We start from the raw sequence: 25311 nt of genomic DNA, 5'->3' as shown, positions 1-25311 counted from the left end.
CTGGAGACATGATGGGGATGTTCTTCTGAGACGTCTTCATCCTCTTCTTTCCCGTGGCTTTGGTGCCTGTGGGTGTGGTGTCCGTACTCAGTGGAGACGACATCATCATCATCATCAACGTCGTCGTCATCTTCTTCTCCGTGGCCTCGGCGTCCATGGTGGCTGGGGACGTGATGGGGATGCTCATCTGAAGCATCCTCATCCTCTTCCTTCCCGTGGCCCCTGTGCCTGTGGGCCTGGTGTCCGTACTCCGTGGAGACAACCCCTTCCTCCTCGTCTTCATCCTCCTCCTCTCCGTGGCCTCCATGTACATGCCTGATGACATGATGGTGATGCTTGCTGGACACAACCTCACCCTCGTCCTCGTCCTCATGGCTGTGGCTTCTGTGGCTGGGGAAGTGGTGCCCATGCTCGGCTGAATCGTCCACATCTTCATTCTCATGACCTCTGTGCCCACGGGCTTGCCGAGCATGCTTTGTGAAGACTCCCTCATCAGGGACATCCTCCTCTCTGACCTCGTGGTCTCGGTACCTGTGGTCTCGGAGTCCGTGACTGTATCCCCCGGAGACATCTTCGTCCTCTTCTCCGTGGCCTCTGTGGCTCCGGAATTGATACTCTCTCTCTGTAGAAACATCCTCCTTCTCATCTCCATGGCCTCCGTGGCTGTGGATGGGGTGGCCAAACTCACCTGACACGTCCTCCGAGGGCCCCACGACTCCTGCATTGTTGTTCCAGTTGCTGGGGCCTGGCCCAGCCCCTCTCAGCTGCTGGGTCATGGCAGGGGGGAGGAGCAGGCTGGCCAGGGCGGCCCAGAGGAGAGAAGTGTGCACCCGTGGCCCACGTTGGCCCATGGGGACAGACAGGCAGCAGAGCGTTGCCCAGGGCTGGCTCCAGCTGCTGCTGTGGCTTTGTGGATGAGTTCTGGGGTCCCTGTCCCTTTTGGGGTCCTTCTCGTTCTTTCTGTCTGTGTCTTTCCTTCGCCGTGTCTCTCTCCGTCTCTGCCTTCCTCCGGCCCTCACTGCTGGACACCCCTCTGAGGCAGTCTCAGGAGCCCCCTAACCCCCCTCTCGGGCCCTCCCTCCCTAGTTCCAGCCAATAGGGTCTCTCTCCTCCCCTCTCTGTGGCTAAATTTACTTTCGGCCCTGAGTTATTCTGGGTCAGTCCCCGCCTGCCCCTCCCCTCCTGCTCTTCCTCCCAGCTGGGGAAGGGGTGGGTGAAGGGGTCCCTCCTTGGCCGGGAATGGGGGCCAAGGACTTGACTTTGGACTGCCGACAAGTTCACGTTTGGCAGCTGCAAAGGTAATGGATAGAATTTTAGTGGGCCAAGTTGCGGGAGCCTGAGGCAGGGGGGAGGAGGGCAGAAGGGACGCATCTGAGAGGAGAGACCCCTCCCGTGGAAGACCGGGGGTTAGACTGGGGGGAGCTTCTGGCCAGAATGGGATCCTTTGTGGAGAGAATGGATGACAACACGGAGGCCCTGGACGCGGGTGGAGACAATTGGCCCCAACACACGCACCTGTGACCTCCTGTCCCTGGAACTGAGAGCCAAGGGCAGGAGGCCAGGCCAGGCCAGGGCTATAAATACAGCAAGGGGGTGGGGGTTCAGGTTACCCAGCGAGGCCGCAGCTGTCCTTGTCAGAGCCGGCAGGGGACACGTGGGCCTGCTTATCTATGTGTCATTATCTCCTGTTCCTCACCATGCCACTACTGCCCTGGCTTTTTGGGTCCCCGTCCCTCCTTATGGGTCTCCCGCTCTCATTCCTGTCATTCAGTTTCTGAGGGTCCCCGCTCCTCCACCCCAGGATTCTGTCTTCCTGTCACTCTGAACCTCTGCTCTCCACCCAACTCTTGGTCTCTCTCTCTGTCTCTCCCTGAGTCAGTGTACCCGCCCCCCCCCCCATCTCTGTTCACCCCCTTTCTGATTCTCTTCCTCCAACCTAAATGTCAGTGCCCTCCACCCATGGATTAATTTACCCCTTCTCTATCTCTGGCATTCCCTCTTGGGTCCCTGTCCCCCTCTCTCTGGTTCCCTCTTCCCCTGGCTCTGACTCTCTGTCCCTCCTTCTCTGGATCCTTGTCCCCTCTCTCTGGTCTCTGGTCCCCTGTCTCGGTTCTCTGGCCCCTCCCCCCTACTCTGGGTTTTTGTTCTCCCCTTCTCTGAATTTCTGTCCCCCTCTCTCCGAGCCTCTGTCCCCCTGTGCGTCTCCTTCTGGCCGGCCCGTCGGGCCCTTTGCCCCGCCTCTCGCTCTACACGTCCACAAGACTTCCCGCCCCCCAGATCCTGCACCGCCCCCCAGATCCTGCAACGCCCCGGGCTGAGCTGGGAAGTGGCGGATCCGGTTGGTCCTGGGCGGGTCTGGAGTCAGGGTTGGCCCGGACGGAATGTAGGCAGCCGGATAGGTTGCGGCGGCTGCGGCAGCATGGTGGGTCCGGAGAAGGAGCAGGTACAGCGGCCGGACTCCCGGGTCTGAATGAACAGGGAGCCGGAGGCTTAGCCTCCTGGTTCCCGGAGAGGAGGGCGCTGGAGACCCAGATTCTTGGGTCAGACAAAGGAGAGGGTCGTGGGGGTCGCTGGGGGGGGGGGTTCCGGACTCCTGGGTCCTTGGGGACAAATACGAGGGAGGCTGGGGGAGGAAGGCGCTGGGGTCCCGGACTGCTGGGTCCCCGGGTAGGGTGCAGGTGGTGGGCGACTCCGGGTCCTATAGGACTGAACTGGAGCCCTCCCACCTCTTGTTCCTGTCCCTAGGGCTGGATCCCCAAGATCTTCAAGAAGAAGACGTGCACGACATTCATCGTTGACCCCACAGACTCGGGGTGAGGAACTCGCCCCAGGGACCGAGCCCAGAGCATCCCCGGAGCGTCCCCGGAGCGTCCCGGCCCACCGACCCCACTCACCTACCCCCCCACCCCTTTATGTCATTGCGGACACTCCCAAGGGCGTTCCCGGTGGCGCTCTCCCTCGGGGGAGGGTTTGGGTCCCTGTGGACGCTTCCAACTTCCCTTGCCTGGTCAGAGTCAGTGGTAAAGCCCCCAGGGCTTGGTTCTGTTTCTTTCCTTCCCTGCGTCTCCTCTTTGTGTCTCCTTGCCTCACTTTCTCCTTTGGCTGTTTCTGTTTCATTCATTCATTCATTCATTCATCCATCCGTCCATCCGAGAAGCCTTCATTCAGTGCTCCCAAGGGAGCACAATTATCGGGAGCATGGGCCCTGCCAGGGTTCAAATGTCACCTGGGATTGGTGCTGTGTGGCTTTGGGTAAATCATTTCACCTCTCTGGGCCTCATCTGTCACCTGGACAGACAGACAGGCCGCCTCCTGAGTGGAGCATGTATTGTGAGGATTTAAACAAGTAAATGCTTGTGATGTTTCTGGAACAGCGCCCAGCACACGGTTTGCGCTGGAAAAGGCCTGCCATCCCCCCTGGAAGATAGCAGTCACCACCGTGCGCGGGCTCCGTGCGCGGGGCCACTCGCGTGAGTCCCGTGGGGTGTTTGCCTCCCTTGAGGAGCTCCCAGCTTTCAGTGACGGTCTTTCCATTGGGTTCTGGCCTGTGGTTGTTTTCAAGACAATCTTTGGGGCGTGGGAAATGTCAGCATTCCTAACGTTGAGTGTGCTGTGAACACATTAGCACAGTGTGGCTTGCGATCATGTATAAATAAACAGATCTACATTACTGGGGGGTGAGTGCTCTAAACCTTTCTGCTGATGGGGAGTGTGGCCAAGGCAGTTTCGGAACCTCTGGGCTGGTGGGAAGAGGACCAGAAGGCACGGAGACAGGAACTGGGCAAGACTGCAGCTGGCCCTGCGGGAGCCCCGAGGAGAGTCTGGCTAAGGCTGGGGAGGGGACACAGGGTGTCACTGGTGGCTAGTGGAGGAGGAGGAGCCAAGGGAGTGGCATTTGAAGGATGAGTTGGAGTTTGACAGTTGAAGGCAGTATAGAGAGAAGAGGTGGGGTGGGGGGTGAAGGTGGTTCCAGGTATGGGGTGTGCAGCGTGTGCGGTATGGCTGGAGAATGGAGCGAAGTTCAAGGTGCAGGAGGGCTCTGTGGCGGAGGGTGGGGCCGGACGGCTCTGGGCCTCACCGGGCGGGGACCTTGGCCTGGGGGTGCTGGGGTGCTGTGGGAGGGGCGGGGTCAGCTCTGGGTGTGGAAAGCCCCGCTGGGACTTGTGTCAGGTTGAATAGGAGTTCTGGAAGGCCCGGAAGAGGCTGGGCTAGGGTCTGGGTGGGACCAGAAGAGGCCTGAGCCAGGCCAGAGCTGTGGGGACACAGGGCTGGGACAGGGGCAGGAGCTTGGGGACGATGGCTCCTGGACCTCTGGTCTGGGACCTGGGAGACAGTGGGATTGTCCCTGAGATGGAGAATCCAGGAGGAGGAGGGGCTGTGCTGGTAATTCTAAGACTTGGGTTTTTTTTGTTCGTTTTTGGTTTTTTTTTTCACGGAAGAGTATTTTTTTTTTTTTGTTTTTTTTTAGAGAGAAAGAGTGGGAGAGGGGCCGAGGGAGAGGGAGACAGAGAATCCCAAGCAGGCTCGGAGCCTGACAGGGGGCTCGAACCCACGAATTGTGAGATCATGACCTGAGGCAAAATCAAGAGTCGCACGCTTAACCGCCTGAGCCCCCCAGGTGCCCCGCGTGGAAGAGTATTTTTGAAAACCTGTCTCTGAACACCTGAAAACAAACATGCCACCTCAGGCCACCCCAGTTGCTAGCACATTCACAGGTTTTCCACCTCCTGCTTCTTTCCCTTGCGTTCCTTCCTTGGCCTCTGGGGGCATCGAGTTTGAGACCCAGGTTGGGAAGCCATGTGGCCCAGGGTTCTGGGAGGCGCAGAGAGAGAGAGAGAGAGCGCGTGAAGGCCACGAATGATGCCGGGACAAGGCAGCGAGGGAAGGAGGGGTTCCCTGCCAAGGAAAGGAAAGGGTTTTTTAGACTCAGAGCCTTTTAGCAGTGACCAGTGCTATTTCATGATAGTCACCTGAGACCTGAATAGGGGCCATTGTATTTGGGGACATGTAGGTAATTGCTGATGTTATCAGGAACAGTTTCAGCTCTGGTGACTTCACAGAGGAAGAAAGGTAGGAGGTGAGAAGTGCAGAGAGGGAGTCTGCCAGTTCTGCTCACCAGAACTTTCTGCAACGGGGGCAGTGTTCCGAATCCATATCCAATATGGCAGCCACTGGCCACATGTGGTTCCTGAGCACCTGAAACGTGGCCAGAGCTGAATTTTTAATTGTATTTAATTTTAATTTATTTAAATGTAAAGAGCCACCAGTCGGTTAAGTGTAGGACTGCTGATTTCGGTTCAGGTCATAATGTCACAGCTCGTGAGTTCAAGCCCCATGTCCGGCCCTGCGCCGATAATACAGGTCCTGCTTGGGATTCTCTGTCTCCCTCTCTCTCTGCCCCTGCCCCACTTGTGCTGTCTCCCCCCACTCCAAAAATATATATAAATAAATAAACTTAAAACAATTATTTTAAAAAGGTGTAAAGAGCCACATGCGGCTATGGTCTACTGTATTAGACGGCTGAGGTTCTGGAACATTCCATGAAGGAGTTTTGCCTACAGGGCTAGTGGGAAGTAGATGGACGGTAATGAGGGGGTCCAGGGGTGGGGTTGAAATAGGTGAAAGGATCAAGAGGGTAAACTGAGGCATGCCGGGTCCCTGAAGGTAGACTCAGAAATGAAGAAGGATGTGTCCTTCACTGTAGTTTTCTGTGCCAGGAGTTGGGCTGAGTGTATTCTGTTTATCCTGTGTGGATTGATGGCCATTCTTTTATGTGTGGATTGGTCCTTAAGTCGAGGCTGGCTCCACTTAGGTAAATGCGGGTCTCTTCTGGAGTCAGGGACCGAAGATATTTAGATACATTTTCTTTTCTTTTCTTTTCTTTCTTTCTTTCTTTTTTTTTTTTTTGTTTGTTTTTTGTTTATTTATTTTTGAGAGATAGAGCACGAGCAGAGGAGGGGCAGAGAGAGAGGGAGACACAGAATCTGATGCAGGCTCCAGGCTCTGAGCTGTCAGCACAGAGCCGGACACGGGGCTTGAACTCACGGGCCGCGAGATAGGGACCTGAGCCGAAGTTGGATGCTCAACCGACTGAGCCACTCAGGCGCCCCTGGATACATTTTCAAGCAAATCCCTCATTCGCCAAACCCATGTCGCTTGCTCTTTAAAAGGCAGGTGCCAATCACTTGCTCATTTAAAGCAAAAAGCTTCATCCATGATTACCATAAATGGAAAAACTTCCATTTGCCACAAAGAGAAAGAAACAAGCAGGAAGAGACGATTACAATGAAAAGCAAAAAAAAAAGTATTTACCTTCTAACTGGATACTGTTGCCAGCCCAATTTTTGGAGCCGGAGGCCGGCTTCTCTGTTAAGGGAAAAAAAAAAAAAAAAAAAAAAAAAAAAAAAAGAGTAATGGGTCACAGCCAATAAAAACCAGAGTGAGTTCAAAAAAATAAATATAAAGGGGGAAAAAAAGAGTAATGGGGTGCCTGGCTGGGTCAGTCGGTGGAATGTGGGGCTCTTGATCTCCCCGTGGTGAGTTCGACCTCCACGCTGGGTGTAGAGATCACTTAAATAAATAAATAAGCTTAGAAAAAAAAGAAAAATGTAACAAAGGGTTAGGCGTTAAAGATCTTCTAGCGCCCAGCTTAAGCCTCTCTCCTCGACGGGAATCAGGAGCACTGGAAAAGAAATGACTTTCTCGCTGTGTCATTCGAGGTTATTTAAAGCTCTGTGTGGCATGTCCCGTGGAGCGGTTTCTCGGCCTGAGTCTGGTAGGCAGCCCTCATTTCAGAAAACGCTGTGTTGTTTCCCTGACGCCTCATAATTCCACGGAGGAGGCTGTGTTACCGTCGTGTTTTGATTTGAGGAGGAAACGTGGGCTCAGAGAGGTGAAGCCCAAAGCCACGCAGCTGCCCCCCCCTCCCCCCAAGTGCTCTCTGGATCGCTCTGAATTTTCCTTCTACTGATGGCCGCTTGCCCTTCTCCCTGCAGGTAGCTGTGAGGGTGGGACCCTGTGCTTGAACCACTGCGGCTTCTGTCTGGTGGGCAAGTGGCTCTGGCTGTTCTTCCGCCTCAGGGTCAGCATGGACCGTGGGGCTCTTCTGCGGGAAACTTTAATAAGAGTCCCGGGGGACACCCCTGGGGTTCATGGTCCCCCATCCCCCTCCTCCCCAGAGGAAACTTGTGCCAGTGCGGGCGTCCCCGGAGTGTCCACCCGTCAGTGGCTGTGGAGGATGCATTTGGGGCAGCCGTGGTGACCGTGTGGGACAGTGACTTGCACACCACAGAGAAGCCGACGGATGCCTACGGGGACCTAGATTTCCTGGGCGCAGGCCGCAAGGCCAGCAATGTGAGGCTTGCCTGTCTGGGCGGGGCTGGGGTCCGGGAGCGGAAGCTGCATGCCTCGGGGGTTCTCAGAGTTAGAGTCTGGGGGTGCCGCAGCTGAACGCTGTGTCTCCCCATTTCCCATCCCTGTCTTCGCTTCTCCCTGGATCTCTCTCCCTCCACCCCCGTCTGTCTTTTCTAAATCATCCTCCCTCTCTCTGGGTCTCTGTCCCTCTCCACTCCCCCCCCCCCCATCTCTGTTCTCTGGGTCTCTGTCCCTTTCTCTGTTTCTGTGCCTTTCTCTCTGGGTTTCTGTCCCCTCCTCTGTCTCTGCCCCTTTCCCCGTGTCCCCTCCTCCTGTGTGTCCGCAGTTCCTCCGGCTCTCTGACCGCACCGATCCAGCTACAGTTTACAATCTGGTCACGCGCACGTGGGGCTTCCGGGCCCCGAACCTGGTGGTGTCAGTGTTGGGGGGGTCAGGGGGCCGCGTCCTCCAGACCTGGCTGCAGGACCTGCTGCGACGCGGGCTGGTGCGGGCTGCCCAGAGCACAGGTGACTGAGGCTGGGTGGCCGCTGCCCATCCCCCCCCCCCCCCCCCCCCCCCCCCCCCCCCCCATCGCTGGCATGCGGTCTCCCCGCGGCTCTGCATGGGTTTTTGTCTCACTCTCTCTGTCTCTCCACACCTGTGTCTCTGGACCTCACCATCCCTCTCCGTGTCTCCCTGTAGGGGCCTGGATTGTCACCGGGGGGCTGCACAGGGGCATTGGCCGGCACGTTGGTGTGGCTGTTCGAGACCACCAGACAGCCAGCACCGGGGGCACCAAGGTGGTGGCCATGGGCGTGGCCCCCTGGGGTGTGGTTCGGAATAGAGAGCTCCTCACCAACCCCAAGGTGGGACCCAGAATCTTGGAAGAGGAGGCGGCTGGGAATCCTGGGTCTGAGGGGGGAGGGGCTGGTGTCTGTCCTCCTGGTCCTGAGGGAGAAACTCTCTGGTCTGGCCCCTCGCCCCCCCGCCACCCCCCCTCCCCCCAGGGCTCATTCCCTGCGAGGTATCCGTGGCGCGGTGAGCCGGACGACGGGGTCCAATTTCCGCTCGATTACAACTACTCGGCCTTCTTTTTGGTGGATGACGGCACCCATGGCCGCCTGGGCGGTGAGAACCGCTTCCGCTTGCGCTTCGAGTCCTATGTCGCCCAGCAGAAGACGGGCGTGGGAGGTGAGTGGCTGTTTCCACTCGGGACAGCGGCCCGAGGCTCCCCATCCCAGTGGTCCAGCCTGGTTGAGGTTTGGGGATTGAGGGACCGAGGAATTACCTCTGGTCAAGTGTCTTGTCCGATTATTTGCTCTGTTTTGAAAAATCTTTATCTCGAAATGTAAGCTACACAAGAGTGGATGGCTCGGGGGGAGGTTTTACACTGACCCCGCGTGGGCAGCCTGCACCCAGATCAAGAAATTACTGGCCCCCAGAAGCCTTCTCCCTCCTGCACCCGAGGGTCACCCCGGTCCTGCCCTTAGGGCGTGGAATGGTTCTGACCCTGTTTATGCTTCCTGTGAATAGATTCCACCATCTGTACGTTTTGGAGTCTGGCTTGTGATAATATTATTTCTGTGAGATTCATCCATATCATTGCAGGAGTTGTAGTCTGTAAATAACCCATGGGTCAAAGAAGCCAGGAAATATTTTCAACTGCATGATAAAAAACATATCACATATCAGCACTTTGGGGATGCAGCTAAAGCAGTATCTAGAGGGAAATTTGTAGCTTTAAAATGCATAAATCGAAAAAAGAAGAGGGGCACCTGGGTGGCTCAGTTGGTTAAGCATCCAACTCTTGGTTTCAGCTCAGGTCATGATCTCATGGTTTGTGGGTTCGGGCCCCACATCGGGCTCTGTGCTGATGGCACGGAGCCTGCTTGGGATTCTGTCTCCCTCTCTCTCTGCTGCTCCCCTGCTCGCTCTCTATCTCTCTCTCAAAAATAAATAAATAAACATTAAAAAAAGTTTTTGAAAAAAAAAGAAGAAACACTGAATATCAAGAGTTTAAGGCTCCAATGGAGAAAAACAAACAAACAAAACTTAGAGGGGCCCCTGGCTGGCTCAGAACCTTGGGCTCCTGATTTCCAGGTTGTGAGTTTGAACCCCACGTTGGGTGTAGAGATTACTTAAAAGTAAAATCTTTCAGAAAAATTAAATGAACAAACCCCTAGACCCAGAATAGCAAATCAAACCTGGGAAAAGTAGAAGCAAGGAAATAATAAACACAAGGGCGGAAATCAATAAAATAGGGAAAGGGACACCTGGGCGGCTCACTCAGTTAAGTGTGGGACTCTTGATTTTGGCTCAGGTCACGATCTTATGGTTTGTGAGATGGAGCCCCGCGTCGGTCTCGCATTGACAGTGCACAGCTTGCTTGGGATTCTCTCTCCTTCTCTCTCTCTGCCTCTCCCCTGCATTTGCACCATCTGTAAATAAATAAATAAGTAAATAAATAAATAAATAAAATAGGAACAAATGTGCAGTGGAGAAAATCAACTAAACCAAAAGCTGTTTCTTTGTAAACATTTTTTATCTTTTAAAAAGTATCCACGGAATGCCTGGCTGGCTCAGTTGGTAGAGCAGAAGGCTCTTGATCTCCGGGTTGTGGCCTCCAGCCCCATGTTGGGTGTAGAGATTACTTAAGAACAAAATTAATCTTTTTTTTTTTTTTTAATGTTTATTTTTGAGAGAGAGAGAGACAAAGCATGAGAGGGGAGGGGCAGAGAGAGAGGGAGACACAGAATCGGAGGCAGGCTCCAGGCTCTGAGCTGTCAGCACAGAACCTGATGCGGGGCTGGAACCCATGACCCGCGAGATCATGACATGAGCCGAAGTCTGACGCTTAACCGACTGAGCCACCCAGGCGCCCCAATTTATCTTTTTTTTTTTTTTAACTTCTCTCTCAAAATAAATAAATAAACATTAAAAAAAGAAATAATTTCTTAAAACAATATTTATTTATTTGGAGTGGAGTTTCCAGTTTTCTGAGAGTATAAACCATGTTTTCTTCCGATAGATCCCTTTGTCTTTTCCAGCCCGAAAAAATACGAGTTTGTACTACAGTTTTACTTTCTTGCGTTATTACATTGGCTCAATACTCGTGTATGAGTGGGAATAGGAGTAATGTTGTCTTGTTCGTTATTTTAATGGGAATAGAGTTAGTAGAAAACTATCCGAGATGATTTTGCTGTTGGGCTTTGGGAAAGGTCTTTATTGTATTTAGGTAGTCCTTTCTTGGGCACCTGGGTGGCTCAGTTGGTCGAGTGTACAACTTCCGCTCAGGTCATGATCTCAAGGTTTGTGAGCTTGAGGCCCGCACGGAGCTCACGGCTGTCAGCTCGGAGCCTGTTTTGGATCCTCCCTCTCTGTGCACCTCCCCCGCTTACGCGCTCTCTCAAAAATAAATAAAAACATTTAGACAGTCCTCTCTTTCTTTTCTTTTTCTTTTCTTTTTTTTTTTTAACGTTTATTTATTGTCGAGAGACAGAGAGACACAAAACGTGAGCAGGGGAGGGGTAAAGAGAGGGGGAGACATAGAATCTGAAGTAGGCTCCAGGCTCTGAGCTGTCAGCACAGAGCCCAACGCGGGGCTCGAACTCACAAAACTGTGAGATCATGACCTGAGCCAAAGTTGGATGCTTAATCGACTGAGCCATCCAGACGCCCCTAAAGATTTTATTTTTAAGTAATCTCTACACTCAACATAGGAGTCAAACTCAGAACCTTGAGATCAAGAGCCTCTTGCTTTACTGACTGAGCCAGCCAGGTGTCCCTAGATAGGCCTTTCTGTTCCTTATTTCCTTCGTCTTTTGTTTGAACTTCATCCTTTCCTGGCTCCTGGGCCATTAACCAATGATAGGAGTGACTCATACCATAAATACCTGCCTCAGTCAGGAGTCCAGGAGTCCAGGCCACCAGCCCCTACGCCCCTGGCAAGCCGAAATTGACTGCCCCTCCCAACGTGCTCAAAGATACGACAATTCCCGTGAGCCTCAGGACACAGGATTACACAGAAGCCATGTTTGTCCCGGGGACTCATGGGAAACGTGGTTCTTTCCCATCCCCGGCACAGGCTGATAGGAGTTGACCAAGCTTCCGGCTTCCTCTCTCCTCAGGGACTGGAATTGACATCCCTGTCCTCCTCCTCCTGATCAATGGTGATGAGAAGACACTAAAGGTATAGGGGCCCGCGGGGCCCCTGGGGGCCTCAGTCGCTTGAGCAGCCGACTCTTGATTTTGGCTCAGGTCACAATCTCACGGTCACGAGATCGAGCCCTGCATCAGGCTCTGTGCTGAGCATTGGAGCCTACTTGAGATTCTTCCTCTCTCTCTCCGGCTTGCACTCTCTTGCTCTAAATCAATAAATCAATAATACAGGTGTGGGGGCCCAGACACCTGGGTCTAAGTGGGGGCTCTGACTCCTGGCTCCTGAGACTTGGGGAGGGGGGAGGAGGCTGGGGATCTGGACTCCGGGTGGGGCGAACACCTGCCTTCCCACACCTGACTGCCCCCCTTTGTCCTGTAGCGGATAGAGAATGCCACCCAGGCTCAGCTCCCCTGCCTGCTGGTGGCTGGGTCTGGGGGAGCTGCAGACTGCCTGGCGGAGATTCTGGAAGACACTCTGGCTCCAGGGAGAGGGGGCAGCAGGCCAGGTGAAGTCCAAGATCGGATTAGGCGTTTCTTCCCCAAAGGGGACCCTGAGGTCCTGCAGGCCCAGGTATGATACTGGGGGCCCAACTCTGGATCCTGAGATGGGAGGGAGCTCCTGGGTCTTGAGAAATGAGAATGCCGAGGACTTGGAGCCCTGGATTTCAGGGAAGAGGGGAACGGAGGCCCAGACTCATGGATTTGGGGAGGAGAGGCCTGGGGGCCCAGCCTCCCAGGTTCTGGGGGGGGGGGGGGGGGAAGGGTGCTGGCACCTAGACTACCAGGCTCTAGAGGGGAACGGTCTCCTGTGACTGTGGACAGGGCCCAGGTGGAGTCGGGCTGGGAGTTACAGAAGGTGGTATTCCGCAGGTGGAGAGGATCATGACCCGGAAGGAGCTGCTGACAGTCTATTCATCTGAGGATGGCCCTGAGGAATTTGAGACCATTGTTTTGAGGGCCCTTGTCAAAGGTGAGCCTTGGACCCCCAAACTCTTCCCTTCTCTCCGCTCGACTTTGGACCCCTTTCCCGCCCAGGGCACTTTATCCATCGTCTCGAATCTGCATTGGGCTCCTTTTTATCTCTTTCCTTTTATTATTCCCCTTGGCAGTGTTTCTTGGGGCCTTGCCTGGTGTCATTTGGACAGTTTTTCAAGAGACTTGCGTTATGTGCCAACATTGCTTTCTTTCTGTTGGATCCACGAGTGCCCGTGTCCATCTGTCTTTCATCCATCCGCCCATCCATTCTCCCACTCTCCTTGTCTTCCTTTCCTACGTGGCTCCAATCTGTTTCAAGCAGCGAGGGGTAGGGGAGTCAGAGATGAACCGGAACGCCGCTTCCTGCTGAGAAATTCCCAGTATTTCACTATTAGAATGAATGGCGAAAACCGAGGGTGGGAGCATAATGGCTACCTGGTAGAGGCTGGGCTGGGGATCATTTACTCACTCAGCAAACACCACCTTAGGGTCCAGAGATCAAAGCAGATCCATTTCCTGCTCTCAAGGACCCCAGATCCTACGAGGGTTGTCCCGACACAACCTTAAGTAAAATTTAAGACCAAAGCGTAGGGGAGGAACCACTGTCAGTAAAGAGACAAGGAGGAGGTATTTAATCGGGCCTTGAAGAGCTCGTAGAATCTGGACTGAGTAAGATGAGGAAGTGGGATAAATAAATGGTAAGGAGGAGGGCGACTGGGTGGCTCAGTCGGTTGAGCGTCTGACTTCTGCTCAGGTTACGATCCCGTGGCTTGTGAGTTCGAGTCCCACGTCGGGCTCTCTGCTGTCCACGCAGAGCCTACTTTGGATCCTCTGTTCCTCTCTTGCCCTGCCCCTCCCCAGCTTGCGCTCTCTCAAAAAGAAACATTCAAAAAAAAAAAAATGGTAGCGTGGGGAGGGTCGTTTTTGGTGTCAGAAATGTTATAGGGGAAACACTCCCATAGATAAAAACTCCCGAGAGGCATAGTGTCAATTTATAATTCGTTCTCAGCCCCAGGCCCCCACCCCAGGTGTATCTGTCATGTTCTGGGATGTGACAGAAAGAGCAGTTACTCTTTAAAAAAAAAAAAAAATTATTTTTCAGAGAGAGAGAGAGGAGCAGAGAGAGAGGGAGACAGAATCCCAAGCAAGCTCTGCACGGTCAGGGGTGAGCTCGATGCGGGGCTCGTCACAAACCCTGAGATCGTGACCTGAGCTGAAATCAAGAGTCGGATGCTTAACCGACACAGCAGTTACTTTTGACTTTGGAGTCAGATAAAGCTGAATTGGAATACCAGTTTGGCCCCTGCCTTTCTGTGTGACCTTGAGAAAGGGACTACCCTCCTCTGAGCCTCAGTTTCTCTCTCTCTGAAAAATGGAGATAATACCTTGCAGGAGTGTTGTGAGCCCCAGGGACAGCTCATGAACAAAGCCTGGTTCCCATGGGCGGGCCAATAAATGGGAGCTCTTCTTCTCCTTCTTCTTTTAATTTTTTTAATGTTTATTTATTTTTGAGAGAGAGACAGAGCGCGAGTGGGGGAGGGGCAAAGAGAGAGAGAGACACAGAATCCAAAGCAGGCTCCAGGCTCTGATCTCTTAGCACAGAGCCCGAGGTGGGGCTCGAACTCACAGCCAGGAGATCATGACCTGAGCCAAAGTCGGAAGCTTAACCGCCTGAGCCCCTGGGGGGATCCCTACATGGGAGCTCTTCTTAATATAATTCCACTTCTCATAGGGACACATTCTTTTTTTTTTTTTTTTTTTTAATGTTTATTTTTGAGACAGAGGGAGACAGAGCGCGAGTGGGGGAGGGGCAGAGAGAGAGAGGGAGACACAGAATCCGAAACAGGCTCCGGGCTCTGAGCTGTCAGCACAGAGCCCCACGCGGGGCTCGGACCCACGAACTGTGAGGTCATGGCCTGAGCCGAAGTCGGACGCTTAACCGACCGAGCCACCCAGGCGCCCCTCGTGGGGGCACATTCTTAAATGGAGAATGGCAATCAGTGAGCAAGTCTGATTCACTTCACAGAAGTTGACTCCCAGCCGCCTGGGAGAAAAGAGGGCGGCTCTGTACAAGAGGCGTGTTGACAGTGTTGGTGAAAGGGTGCAAGTGATCCCCCTCTGCTGGGGAAATTGGAGATGGCCGGGCGGACTGGGTGATAGCAGATGGATGGGGTTTCAGCGGGTGTGGAAGGAAGCATGTTCCTTAAAGAGCGTGGGATGAGCCTGGGCTGAGCAGTTAGCATACATTTTGCCCGTGATGCTCCATTCTTGCCCGCAGGGGGTGGGGGGGGGGGGTAGGGCCAGAGGGGCAGGGGGCTAGAGGGGGGGGGCTTGGGGATATGAACGGAAGGGGGGGCAGGCACAGCGAATTGGGGTGGGGGGGTCTGCCTCATCCACTGGGTGGACAAAGGGGGGCCTTCCCTGAGATGCCGAACCCAGGGAAGGTGGGTTCTGGGGAAAGACGCTGAGCTCCACAGGGGGACATGATGAACCTGAAGGGCTGTGAGTGGGGGGAGGTCCAGGTGATCACTGGGGAGACGTGATTAGGCAGAATATAAAGCGAGATATTACAAATCTTTTTTTTTTTTTTTTTCCTTCTCTGGAAGCTGTGAGGAAACTAGGGGAGGTTTATTTATTTTTTATTTTTTATTAAAAAAATTTTTTTAACGTTTATTTATTTTTGAGACACAGAGACAGACCATGAACGGGGGAGGGTCAGAGAGAGAGAGGGAGACACAGAATCTGAAACAGGCTCCAGGCTCTGAGCCGTCAGCACAGAGCCCGACGCGGGGCTTGAACTCACGAACCGCAAGATCATGACCTGAGCTGAAGTCGGACGCTTAACCGACTGAGCCACCCAGGCGCCCCGAGGTTTATTTATTTTTAATTCAAAATTTTTAACTGTATTTATTTTGAGAGAGCGCGCGAGCCAGCAGGGAAGGAGCAGAGAGGGGAGGAGAGAGAGGATCCCAAGCAGGCTCTGAGCGGTCAGCGGTGAGCCAGAGGCAGGGCTGGAGCTCACAAACTGTGAGATCATGACCTGAGCCGAAGTCAGGGGCTTAACCGACGGAGCCACCCAGGCGACCCCAAAGCGGGGAACCATTATCATCCCCATTTTATAGATGAGGAAACTGAGGCTCCCAAGGTCCAGTGGCTTTCCTGAGAAGACACTCAGTTGGTGCCGGCGGAGCTGGGATCGAATCCCAGGTCCGCCTGCTTCGGCCCATTGCTCATCGGCCCCCCCCACTAGATTACACCCCCTCCTTCCGCCATACCCACTTTGGGAACCACCAAAATGTGATGAAAGTCCCTCCTTTGTTTTGGAAATCGACGTGGAGCGAGCAGAGGGAGAAGGAAAAACGAACTCCATGGCACAGGGGCTCTGAGGCCCAGCCGTGTCTAGACTTGCCTGACTTCTTGGCACCACTGGCTGCCTCACCTTCCAGACTCTCGTTGACTGCATCGGTTTGGACCCATGAATTGTTGGACCCAAGTTTTGCTCTTCCTCGTCCCCCACCCCCACCCCAGTGATCTCCAGGGTCTCCCAGAGCCCTTTTCATGTTTGGATATTTTTTCCAATCTCATTTTCTGCTACTCATTTTTCTTCTCTGTCTTCTCACAAATACCCTTAAGTTTCAGGAAATCAGAGTGACTCACTTTTGCCATCACATCCTGTGTTTTCCTGCACCCAGACCTTTGCTTGGGCTGCTCCCTGCTGCCTTGAAGTTTCTTTCCTCATCTTAGACGCACACCTCCGAATCCTGCCTGTCTTTCAAAAGCCCTACCTCAGTGCCCATCCTCTAGGAGGCCCCCTTGGATCGCCCCACACCTCCGCGAGCGTAGCCTCCCCCCCCTCACCATTCCCTTTGAGGGTAGTTTTGTGGTTCCTGGACACATTTCTCTGGAATGATCTCCTTCAAGGCAGAGGCTGTATGGGGTTTCTCTCTCTATCCCGCCCACTGCCTGGTCCATAACCTACCTGAATAAATGTTAAATGGATAAATGATTTCCTTTCCTTCTTCTTGAGGACTCTAGACCACTGGTCTGAGCATGACCTCATGCTTGCAATAGCCTGACTTCTTAAAGACCCCAGGCTGTACCCGACAACATCCCCTTTTTATGGGGTTTAAATGTCAGGTATCCCCCACAGAAGCAAAACAGACACTCATCTGAAGTCCCCCCCCCCCATTTCTTGCCCCCCCCCCTCTTTCAGCCTGTGGGAGCTCTGAAGCTTCAGCTTACCTGGACGAATTGCGTTTGGCTGTGGCTTGGAACCGCGTGGACATTGCCCAGAGTGAACTCTTCCGGGGGGACATTGAATGGCGGGTGAGGGGGCGGAGCGGGGGGTGGCGGCGGCGGCTGTGGATCCTGACAAGGAGGATGCACTCTCCTCCCTCCCTGACTTCTTCCGCATCTGACTCGCCCTTGCATTATGGCCTGTCCAGCCTTCTCTTAATTGTCCATCTGTTCCCGTCTTGTTTCCACTACCCCATCCATCCATCCATCCACCCACCCACCCACCCACCTACCCATCCGTGGTGCACTCTTGGCTCTGTACCCCATCTCTTGTCCTTAACGTCTGCCCTCCGCGGGCCTTCTGTCTTCTGTGCTCTTCTCTTACCCCATCAATCCTCGCCCTGCCAGTCCTTCCACCTGGAAGCCTCCCTCATGGACGCCCTCCTGAACGACCGGCCCGAGTTCGTGCGCTTGCTCATCTCCCACGGCCTTAGCGTGGGCCACTTCCTGACCCCGACGCGCCTGACCCAGCTTTACAGCGCCGCGCCCGCCAACTCGCTCATCCGCAGCCTTCTGGAGCAGGCGTCCCACGGCGCAGGCACCAAAACCCCAGCCCTTACACCCTCTGGGGAGCCTCGACCCCCTGACGTGGGGCAGGTGCTGCGGCTGCTGCTGGGGGAGACGTGCGCGCCGAGGTACAGCGCCGGGGGCGTCGTGGATCCCCACCGGGGCCAAGGCTGCCAGGAGAGCGTAAGGACCGAGCGGGGCCAGGCTGCGCGGGGAGGAGGTGCCGAAGGACCTGGGGGCGGGGGCGGGGAGGGGTGTGCGCCTGGACGGGGGTGGAGCTGATGGCTGGGGGCGGGGCCAGGGAGGGCCAGCCCTCACCACGCCTCCCTCGCCTGCAGAAGTGCCTGCTGAAGGACAAGGCCCCGTCGGAACTCACGCTGGACGCCGTCCTCGGGCAGGCCCCCTGGACTGACCTGCTCCTCTGGGCACTGCTCCTGAACAGGGCTCAGATGGCCCTGTACTTCTGGGAGATGGTGAGTGCTGACGTGATCTCTGATTCTACTTTTCTCTGTGTCCCGCCCTGTCCTTTATTTCTACTGGACCCCAGTGCCTGGCTCCTGACGTCACCCCCACCCCACCCCCGTTCGCCATTCCTGATAGATGACGCCATCCCCTGCTTCTCCACCCGCCCCACCCCCGATATCACGCCTTTCTCCTGACTTGTCGTTTCCATCAGCGATATATGCTGGACGTTTTCCCTTGTCCATACACGGGACTCCGCCTCGTTCTCTCGGAATGGTTACCTCCAAGGGGAAGTTAGAAGGTTATCTGGTAGCCGAGGGAGAGTCATCTAAACATAGTTACACCTGGAAAATCGAGATGCATCGTGGTAGTGGCCATGTCGCAGGGGACAAAATCCGAGGCAAGGACACCAGCTAAGAAGGTCAATCTGGAGGCCTCCAGGCAGCCAAGATGAGGGCCTGGACTAAAACAGGTGGGATGCAGGTGTTGGGACCCATTTGAGAAGCTTGAGAAATTTTTCAAAAGAAAGAAAGAAAAAAAGAAGAGTCGGAGGGTTTGAGTAGGATCTAAGGTTGAGCCTATTTTTATAGCACAGAAATATCTTAACAGGACTTCTTCAGCCTTGGGTTGTTTTCAGCCCATCAGGCCATGGCTTAAATATAGAATGAAAAAAAAAATATGTTTTTTAATGTTTGTGTTTGAGAGAGAAAGAGACAGCACAAGCAGGGGAGGGGCAGAGAGAGGGAGAGAGAGGGAGACCCAGAATCCGAAGCAGGCTCCAGGCTCCGAGCGGTCGGCGCAGAGCCCGACGCGGGGCTCAGACTCACCAACCGCGAGATCATGACTTGAGCTGAAGTCGGACGCTCAACCGGCTGAGCCACCCAGGGGCCCTTAGATTTCCTTTTTCATTGAGATCAAATTCATCTAATATAAAATTCACCATTGGAACCACTTAAAACTGCATAATTAAGTAGCCTTTAGTAGGCTCACAGTGTTGGTGGAACCTCTGCTTGCAGGACGGTTTCATCATCCCAGAAGGAAACCCCAAACCCATTTAACACTCGCTCCCCATTCCCTCCTCCCCCAGCCCCTGGCAATGACTAATCTGCTCCCGGTCTCTATGGACCTGCCCATTCTGGATACTTTATAGAAATGGACTCATCTCGGGGCGCCTGGGTGGCGCAGTCGGTGGAGCGTCCGACTCCGGCTCAGGTCGCGATCTCGCGGGTCCGTGAGTTCGAGCCCCGCGTCGGGCTCCGGGCTGACGGCTCGGAGCCTGGAGCCTGCTTCCGATTCTGTGTCTCCCTCTCTCGCCCCCCCCCCCCCCCCGTTCATGCTCTGTCTCTCCCTGCCTCAAAGATAAATAAACATTAAAAAAAAATTTTTTTTTTAAAGAAATGGAATCATCTCAGATGTGGCTTTCTTGCACTTGACTTCTTACGCTTAGTATAGTGTTTTTGTGGGTCATCCGGGTTGTAGGTATAGGCGTGCTTCCTTCTATTGTGCATCTGAATGATATGCCCTTGTATGGGTACGCCACGTTTTGTTTATCCATTCATCTCTTGCTGGTCGCATGGGTTGTTTTGACTTTTTTGGCTGTTGTGAATAATAGTGCTATGAACACTGGTGTGGAAATACCTGCTCGGGTCCCTCCTTCCCGTTGTTTTGCGTATATACTGAGGACTCCAATTGCTGGATCATATAGTAATTCTGGGTTAAATTTTTTGAGGCACTGCCGTTCTATTTTCCACAGTGGCCGCACCATTTTCCATTCCCGCCAGCAGTGTGCAGGGGTTCCAATTTCTCCACATCTCCGCCACCCCTGTTATTTTCTGGTTGTTTGTTTGTTTGTTTGTTTGTTTGTTTTTTATAACTGCCATCCTAATGTGGTTTCGATTTGTGTTTCCTTAATGATTAATGACACGGAGCATCTTTTCATGGGCTTATTGACCATCCGTTTATCCTTGGAGAAATGTCTATTCAAGTCCTTTGTCCATTTTATAGATTGGTTTGTTTATCTTGTCGTTGTTGAGTTGTACGAGTTTTTTATATGCTCTGGATATCAATCCCGTATCAGGCATATGACTTGCAGATATTTTCTCTCTTGCTGTGGGTTGCCTTTTCATTCTGTTGATGGTGGTCTTTGATTCACAAAAGTTTTAAATTTTGACTAAGTCCAACTTGTCTGTCTTTTTTCTTTGTTTTCGCTTTTGGTGTCATATCTAAGTAACTATCGCTAAATCCAAGACCATGAAGTTTTATCCCTGTGTTATCTTCTGAGGGTTTTATGGTTTTGTAATTATATGAACTATAACTATTTAATCCTACACGTTAGTCTTACTGAGATTCCCCATGTGTGATCAGTCACTTCTCCTTTGCTGATCTTACGAGTCTCTGGTTTTGGCTTTTGACAATTTGATTAAAATGTTTTTCAACGTGAACCTCTTTGAATTTATCCTACTTCGAGTTCCTTGCTCTCGCACGTACAGATTCATGTCTTTCATCAAAATTCGGGGAGTTTTACTCCATTATATCTTGAGATATTCTTTCTAGCCATTTCTCACGGTCCTCTCCCTTTGGGACTCCTATTATACATATATTGGTGTGGTTGATAGTGTCCCACGGTCTTTTAGGTTCCGTTTATTTGTCTTCATTCTTGGTTCTTTCTGTACCCCAAACCGGGTCGTCTCAACTGATCTGTCTTCAAGTTCATGCGTTCTTTCTTCTGTCTCCTCAAACCTGCTGTTGAGCCCTTCTAGTGAATTTTTCATTTCACTTACTGCACTTTCTAGCTCCAGAATTATTACCTTTGTTTTTGTTTTTTGTTTTTTTTCTGGTAATTTCTGTCTTTTTATTCCTATTCTCTAGGAAGACATCCTTCTCCTGGCTTTCTTGAGTTTTTGTCCATGATTTCCTTTAGCTCTTTGAGCACATTTAAGGCAATTAATTTAAAGCCTTTGTCTAGTAAGTCTGGTGTCTTAGCTTCTGCAGGGACGGTTTCTGTTTCTTTTTTTTCCCTGATACTGTGCCATACTTTCTTGTTTCTTTGCCTGCCTCATTGTTTTGTTTTGTTTTGTTTTGTTTTGTTTTGTTTTGTTTTAACTGGGCATTTTGAATAATATAGTGTGGCCGCTCTGGAAGTCAGCTCACCCCCTCCCTTCAGGGTGCCTTGTGGTTTGTTGTGTTGATGGTGGTGGTGTTTGTTCAGTGACTTTTCTAAGCTCTTTTGTAAAGTCTTTATTCTTTGTCACGTGTGGCCCCTGAAGTCCCTGTTCTGTTAGGTTAGTGGCTCGCTAGTGACTTGACAGAGAAATCCTTAAACGCCCAGGGCCTGGGAGGGGGGGAGGGGGGAGGGGCCCGACACTCCTGGTTTGCAGATTGGCTCTGTGTTGGAGCTGTCTTTCTTTTTCTTTTTAAAATTTTTAATGTTTATTTTTGAGAGAGAAAGAAAGAGCGCAGGGGAGGGGCAGAGAAAGAGGGAGAGAGAGAGATTCCCAAGCAGGCTCTGCGCCATCAGCACAGAGCCCGATGTGGGGCTCGAACTCACAAACCCCGAGATCGTGACCTGAGCCGAAACCAAGAGTCAGACACTCACCTGGCTGAGCCACGCAGACACCCCTGGAGCTGTCTTTCGACACTCAGGCAGGCTGTTTGCCATTTTGCCTTAGGCTTCACTTCCTGCTTTTGCTGAGACAAAAGGTCGGCAAGAGGTGAAAAGTTAGGGTTTTCTCGAATCTCTTCTGAGCCTGGACCATCTTAGTCATGCATGTAGCCTTCTAGATTCCCTGATACACGTAGGAACTCCTCAAACCCTTATTCCTTCAACTCTCCTCCCCACCCCAGCCGCTTCCCTCCCCAGCTGCTGAGTATATTTATCTTTTGTTCGCCTTGACTGTTATTTTTTGCCTCAGGCGGCTGAGGCTAATCTATTTGCCCTTAAATGCTTTCTGACACCGCCCGGGAAGCCATTTCTGGTTGGGGGAAGCCCCGAGAACCTTGAGACGAACGCAGGCCCTTGAGCTGTTCCTTCGGATAGCCACCAGCTAAATCCACACGCGCACACAACCACAATTATTCAAGGAGAAGATCTGAATCTCCCTCGGGTACCAACAGCTTGCACCGGGAACAGGCCGCCCTTGAGCCGGGGTGTTGACAGTGGTAGTTAAAATGTCACAGCGCTCTTTTACCCAAACTTGCTGTTTTCTTTCTTCATTGAACTTTCTCCTATTTGTTGTAAGTTTTATAGTCCGGTCTTGGACTCTGAGAAAGTTGGTTCTGACAGTTTTTGCCAGCTTATTTGTTGCTTTTTTGGAGAGACAGAGTTTTGAAATTCCGTACCCTGCCAGTTTAGGGGACATTTCTTCCAACTGCTGCTTGACCTGTCTGTAACCTCTGAGGTCATTCGAACTCTACCCCAGCCCCGGTCCCTGAACTATCCGACTTTTTTTTTTTTTTTTTTTTAGGTTTATTTATTTATTTTGAGAGAGAGCTCGCGTGCACGAACTGAGAGAAACAGGGAGAGAATCCCAAGCGGGCTCCGTGCTGTCAGCACAGAGCCTGATGTGAGGTTTGATCTCACGAAGTGTGAGATCATGACCTGAGCCTAAATCAAGATTCGGATGTTTAACCCACTGAGCCACCCAGGTGCCCCTGAACTTCCTGACTTTTGACATTTTCACCTGATGCCCAGATTCACCTACAAACATTGCTTCAATCTTGGCCTCTGATGACCCTGGTTAATTCCTCACTTCTGGCTCTGTCCTCTCCCTTGACCACAGGCTTCCCCCTCCACCACCTTCCGTGAGCCTCTCTAAACTCTGACCCTCTCTGGGGTGGCTCAGTCCCTGAAGAATCCGACTTCAGCTCAGGTCATGATCTCACGGTGTGTGAGCTCCGGCCCCGCCTCGGGCTCTGTGCTGACAGCTCCGAGCCCGGAGCCTGCTTCGGATTCTGTGTCTCCCTCTCTCTACCCCTCCCGCGCTCGTGCTCTGTCTCTCTCTCAAAACTAATAAATAAAACATTGAAAAACACATAAAAATAAACTGTGACCCGTATCCATGACCCCTCTCTCTGTCTCTTCAGGGCTCCAACGCCGTGGCCTCGGCTCTCGGGGCCTGTTTGCTGCTCCGCGTCCTGGCACGCCTGGAGTCTGAGGCGGAGGAGGCGGCCCGGAGGAAGGACCTGGCGGCCAAGTTTGAGGGCCTGGGCGTTGGTGCGTCAGGCACGCGTGCGTGGGGGCGGGGACAGGGAGCTGCCTCGAGGGGTGTGTGCATCCCCCCCACTCCTCCTCTCACAGCCCGGCGCCTTCCCCTTCAGTCCCCTCCTCCTTACCCCGCACACCGCGCCCTCGCTCCTTCTCTTCCCTCATTTATGTCTCCCGCCCCCAGACCTTTTCGGGGAGTGCTACCGCAGCAGCGAGAAACGGGCCGCTCGCCTACTGCTCCGCCGCTGCCCGCTCTGGGGGGATGCCACCTGCCTGCAGCTTGCCATGCAGGCCGACGCCCGTGCCTTCTTTGCCCAGGATGGGGTCCAGGTGAGCCCCTGAGGTGCCGGCATCCTCAACAGCTCCCACCTGGACTTTGGGATGTATGGAGGATAAGCCCCTGCCACTGCGGGCAGCGAATGGACTTGACCGGCCTCCCTCTGGGAGACCACCCACCCTCCAGAAATTCTCCGCCCTCTCCCAGAAGGGCTGCTCCTCCCAGAAGAAGCCCCACCCCCTGCCACGGGAAAGCCAACCTTCCCACAGCAAAGCCCACCCTCCTAAAAAGCTCCCTCCGCCATAGGGAAATTCCTGGTGACTTTAGGAAGTCCCCTCTGGCACACAGGAAGTCCTCCCCACTCCCACGGGAAGTCTCACTCCTCCCAAAGGAAGCCCTGCCTCGTCCACAGGAAGTCCTCCCCACTCCCACGGGAAGTCTCACTCCTCCCAAAGGAAGCCCTGCCCCCTCCGCTAGAAGGCCTTCCTGCTTCCTTGGAGAGGTCCTCAGTTCCAGGTCTCAGCCATTAGAATGACCTCTCTGGACAGTCGCCTAGTGTTTTGGACAGAGATGAACTCTGGTTTAGGAATCCCACCCTTCCCCCCCCCCCCCCCCCCCCCGGGAAATCCTCTCCTTTGGGAAGCCCTGCTTGGCTCACGGTCGCCCCCATCCTGACCATCCTGACGTTTTAAAACCTTTCCCAATATCAATCTAAAGCTGAACAGGGGTGGGGCACCTGGCTGCCTCAGTGACTTGATCTCAGGCTCAGGGTGGTAAGTTCAAGCCCCAATGTCGGGCATAAAGCTTACTTAGCAAAAAACAACAACAACAACAACAACAAAAAACGCCTGACAGGGGCTCAGAGAATCCCACCCTCAGTACAGGAAGTCTGCCCACCCCAACCGGAAGTCCTGTCCTCCCTTGTCCAGAAGGATTTGTCTGGCATTTCAAGTAGTTACCCAGAGACCTTTGCTTTGAATGGTGGTGACACTCGTGAGTTCCAGCTTGGGTCTCTTCCTTAACCTCTCCGTGCCCCATCCGTGCAAAGGGAGAAAATAGTAGTTAGTACCTGTTCTCCTGGGGGGGGGGGTAGGGGGTTGGTGAGAGTTCAGTGATCTCATCTATGTAAAATGCTTCACCTGGTATCTAGCATATTGTGTTAATAAATGTTGGTTTTGGAACTCTACCCGCTAAAACCTGGGACAGGTCCTCCTCACCTTTGACCCTCCCCCCCCCAAAAAAAAAAAAAAAGTTGCGGCCGCCATATTGGGCCCTTGCTCTGTGTGCTGCAGCTGTTGCCCAGTTCTTCCCTGGGGTCTTTGGAAAGGGGCTGTGGGGAGATTCAGGCTCTTAACCCTCCTCACACCCCACAGTCTCTGCTGACACAGAAGTGGTGGGGGGAGATGGACAGCACCACTCCCATCTGGGCCCTGGTTCTCGCCTTCTTTTGCCCCCCACTCATCTACACCAACCTCATCACCTTCAGGTCAGTCCCTGGGGTCCGACTGGCAGGAGGGGGGGGTGCTCAGTTTGCCCTTCCTGCTCACATCTGGCTGCCTCCCCACTTGGTCTGTCCGGTGCTTCCCCTCCCCGTTCGCTCTCTTTCCCTCCCCAAGACTGGGGGCGTGTCTGGGAGGTGAGCTTCCGGGGGGGCGGGGGGGGGGCTCTGCAGTGTCTTTGGGGAACGGTTCCTCTGCCCTCCGGCTGTGGCTCGGGGTGGGGGGGAAGATCCCTTTGGGTGAGTCTAGGAAAGTTCCTCGCTGTCTCCCTGCCAATGTCTCTGGGTGAAGAAGTTTGGGTCTGTGTCTGGAGAATTCCTCCTCGGCTTGCCCCGTCCCCGTTCCTCACTCTGCGTTTTCCTCCATGCCAGGAAGCCAGAGGAGGAGTCCACACAGAAGGACCTGGCCTTTGACGTGGATCGGGGCGTCAACGGGGAAGGCCCCGTGGGGTGAGTGGAGCCCCAGCACCGTGTGGGGGGGGGGCACCCTGGGCAGCTTCAGGAGCCCCCGGCGCTGAGAGCAAAGCCAGAGGGCAGAGGCGGAGCTTCTGGGGGTAATGGCTTCATGAAGCCGTTGACGAT

General features: G+C 53.5%; 2 protein-coding genes across 2 annotated transcripts in view; one reads left to right on the top strand and one right to left on the bottom strand.

Moving 5' to 3' along the window:
• The window catches only part of HRC (histidine rich calcium binding protein), a 4065-nt gene extending 2999 nt beyond the window's left edge, over positions 1–1066 (bottom strand). Inside the window, 2 exon segments of the mRNA XM_049620995.1 lie at positions 1–8; positions 10–1066. The exon segment at positions 1–8 is cut by the window's left edge and continues 984 nt beyond it. Of these exon segments, the coding sequence (XP_049476952.1) occupies positions 1–8; positions 10–851 (850 nt within the window). The 5' untranslated portion in view covers positions 852–1066.
• Positions 1067–1889: 823 nt separating this feature from the next.
• TRPM4 (transient receptor potential cation channel subfamily M member 4) overlaps positions 1890–25311 on the top strand; it is a 42231-nt gene continuing 18809 nt past the window's right edge. The window contains exons 1-16 of the mRNA XM_049622300.1: positions 1890–2443; positions 2746–2813; positions 7179–7353; positions 7700–7880; positions 8056–8219; positions 8361–8544; positions 11481–11542; positions 11891–12082; positions 12382–12481; positions 16700–16812; positions 17131–17472; positions 17628–17762; positions 22834–22963; positions 23139–23284; positions 24605–24717; positions 25102–25179. Coding sequence (XP_049478257.1) covers positions 2420–2443; positions 2746–2813; positions 7179–7353; positions 7700–7880; positions 8056–8219; positions 8361–8544; positions 11481–11542; positions 11891–12082; positions 12382–12481; positions 16700–16812; positions 17131–17472; positions 17628–17762; positions 22834–22963; positions 23139–23284; positions 24605–24717; positions 25102–25179 — 2207 coding nt within the window. The 5' untranslated portion in view covers positions 1890–2419. The remainder of the gene's footprint in view (positions 2444–2745; positions 2814–7178; positions 7354–7699; positions 7881–8055; positions 8220–8360; positions 8545–11480; positions 11543–11890; positions 12083–12381; positions 12482–16699; positions 16813–17130; positions 17473–17627; positions 17763–22833; positions 22964–23138; positions 23285–24604; positions 24718–25101; positions 25180–25311) is intronic.

Source organism: Panthera uncia, assembly GCF_023721935.1.
Source record: "Panthera uncia isolate 11264 chromosome E2 unlocalized genomic scaffold, Puncia_PCG_1.0 HiC_scaffold_19, whole genome shotgun sequence".
NCBI classification, from domain to species: domain Eukaryota; kingdom Metazoa; phylum Chordata; class Mammalia; order Carnivora; family Felidae; genus Panthera; species Panthera uncia.
Note: the sequence above shows the minus strand (reverse complement) of the source record. Positions and strands in the feature narration are given on the sequence as shown.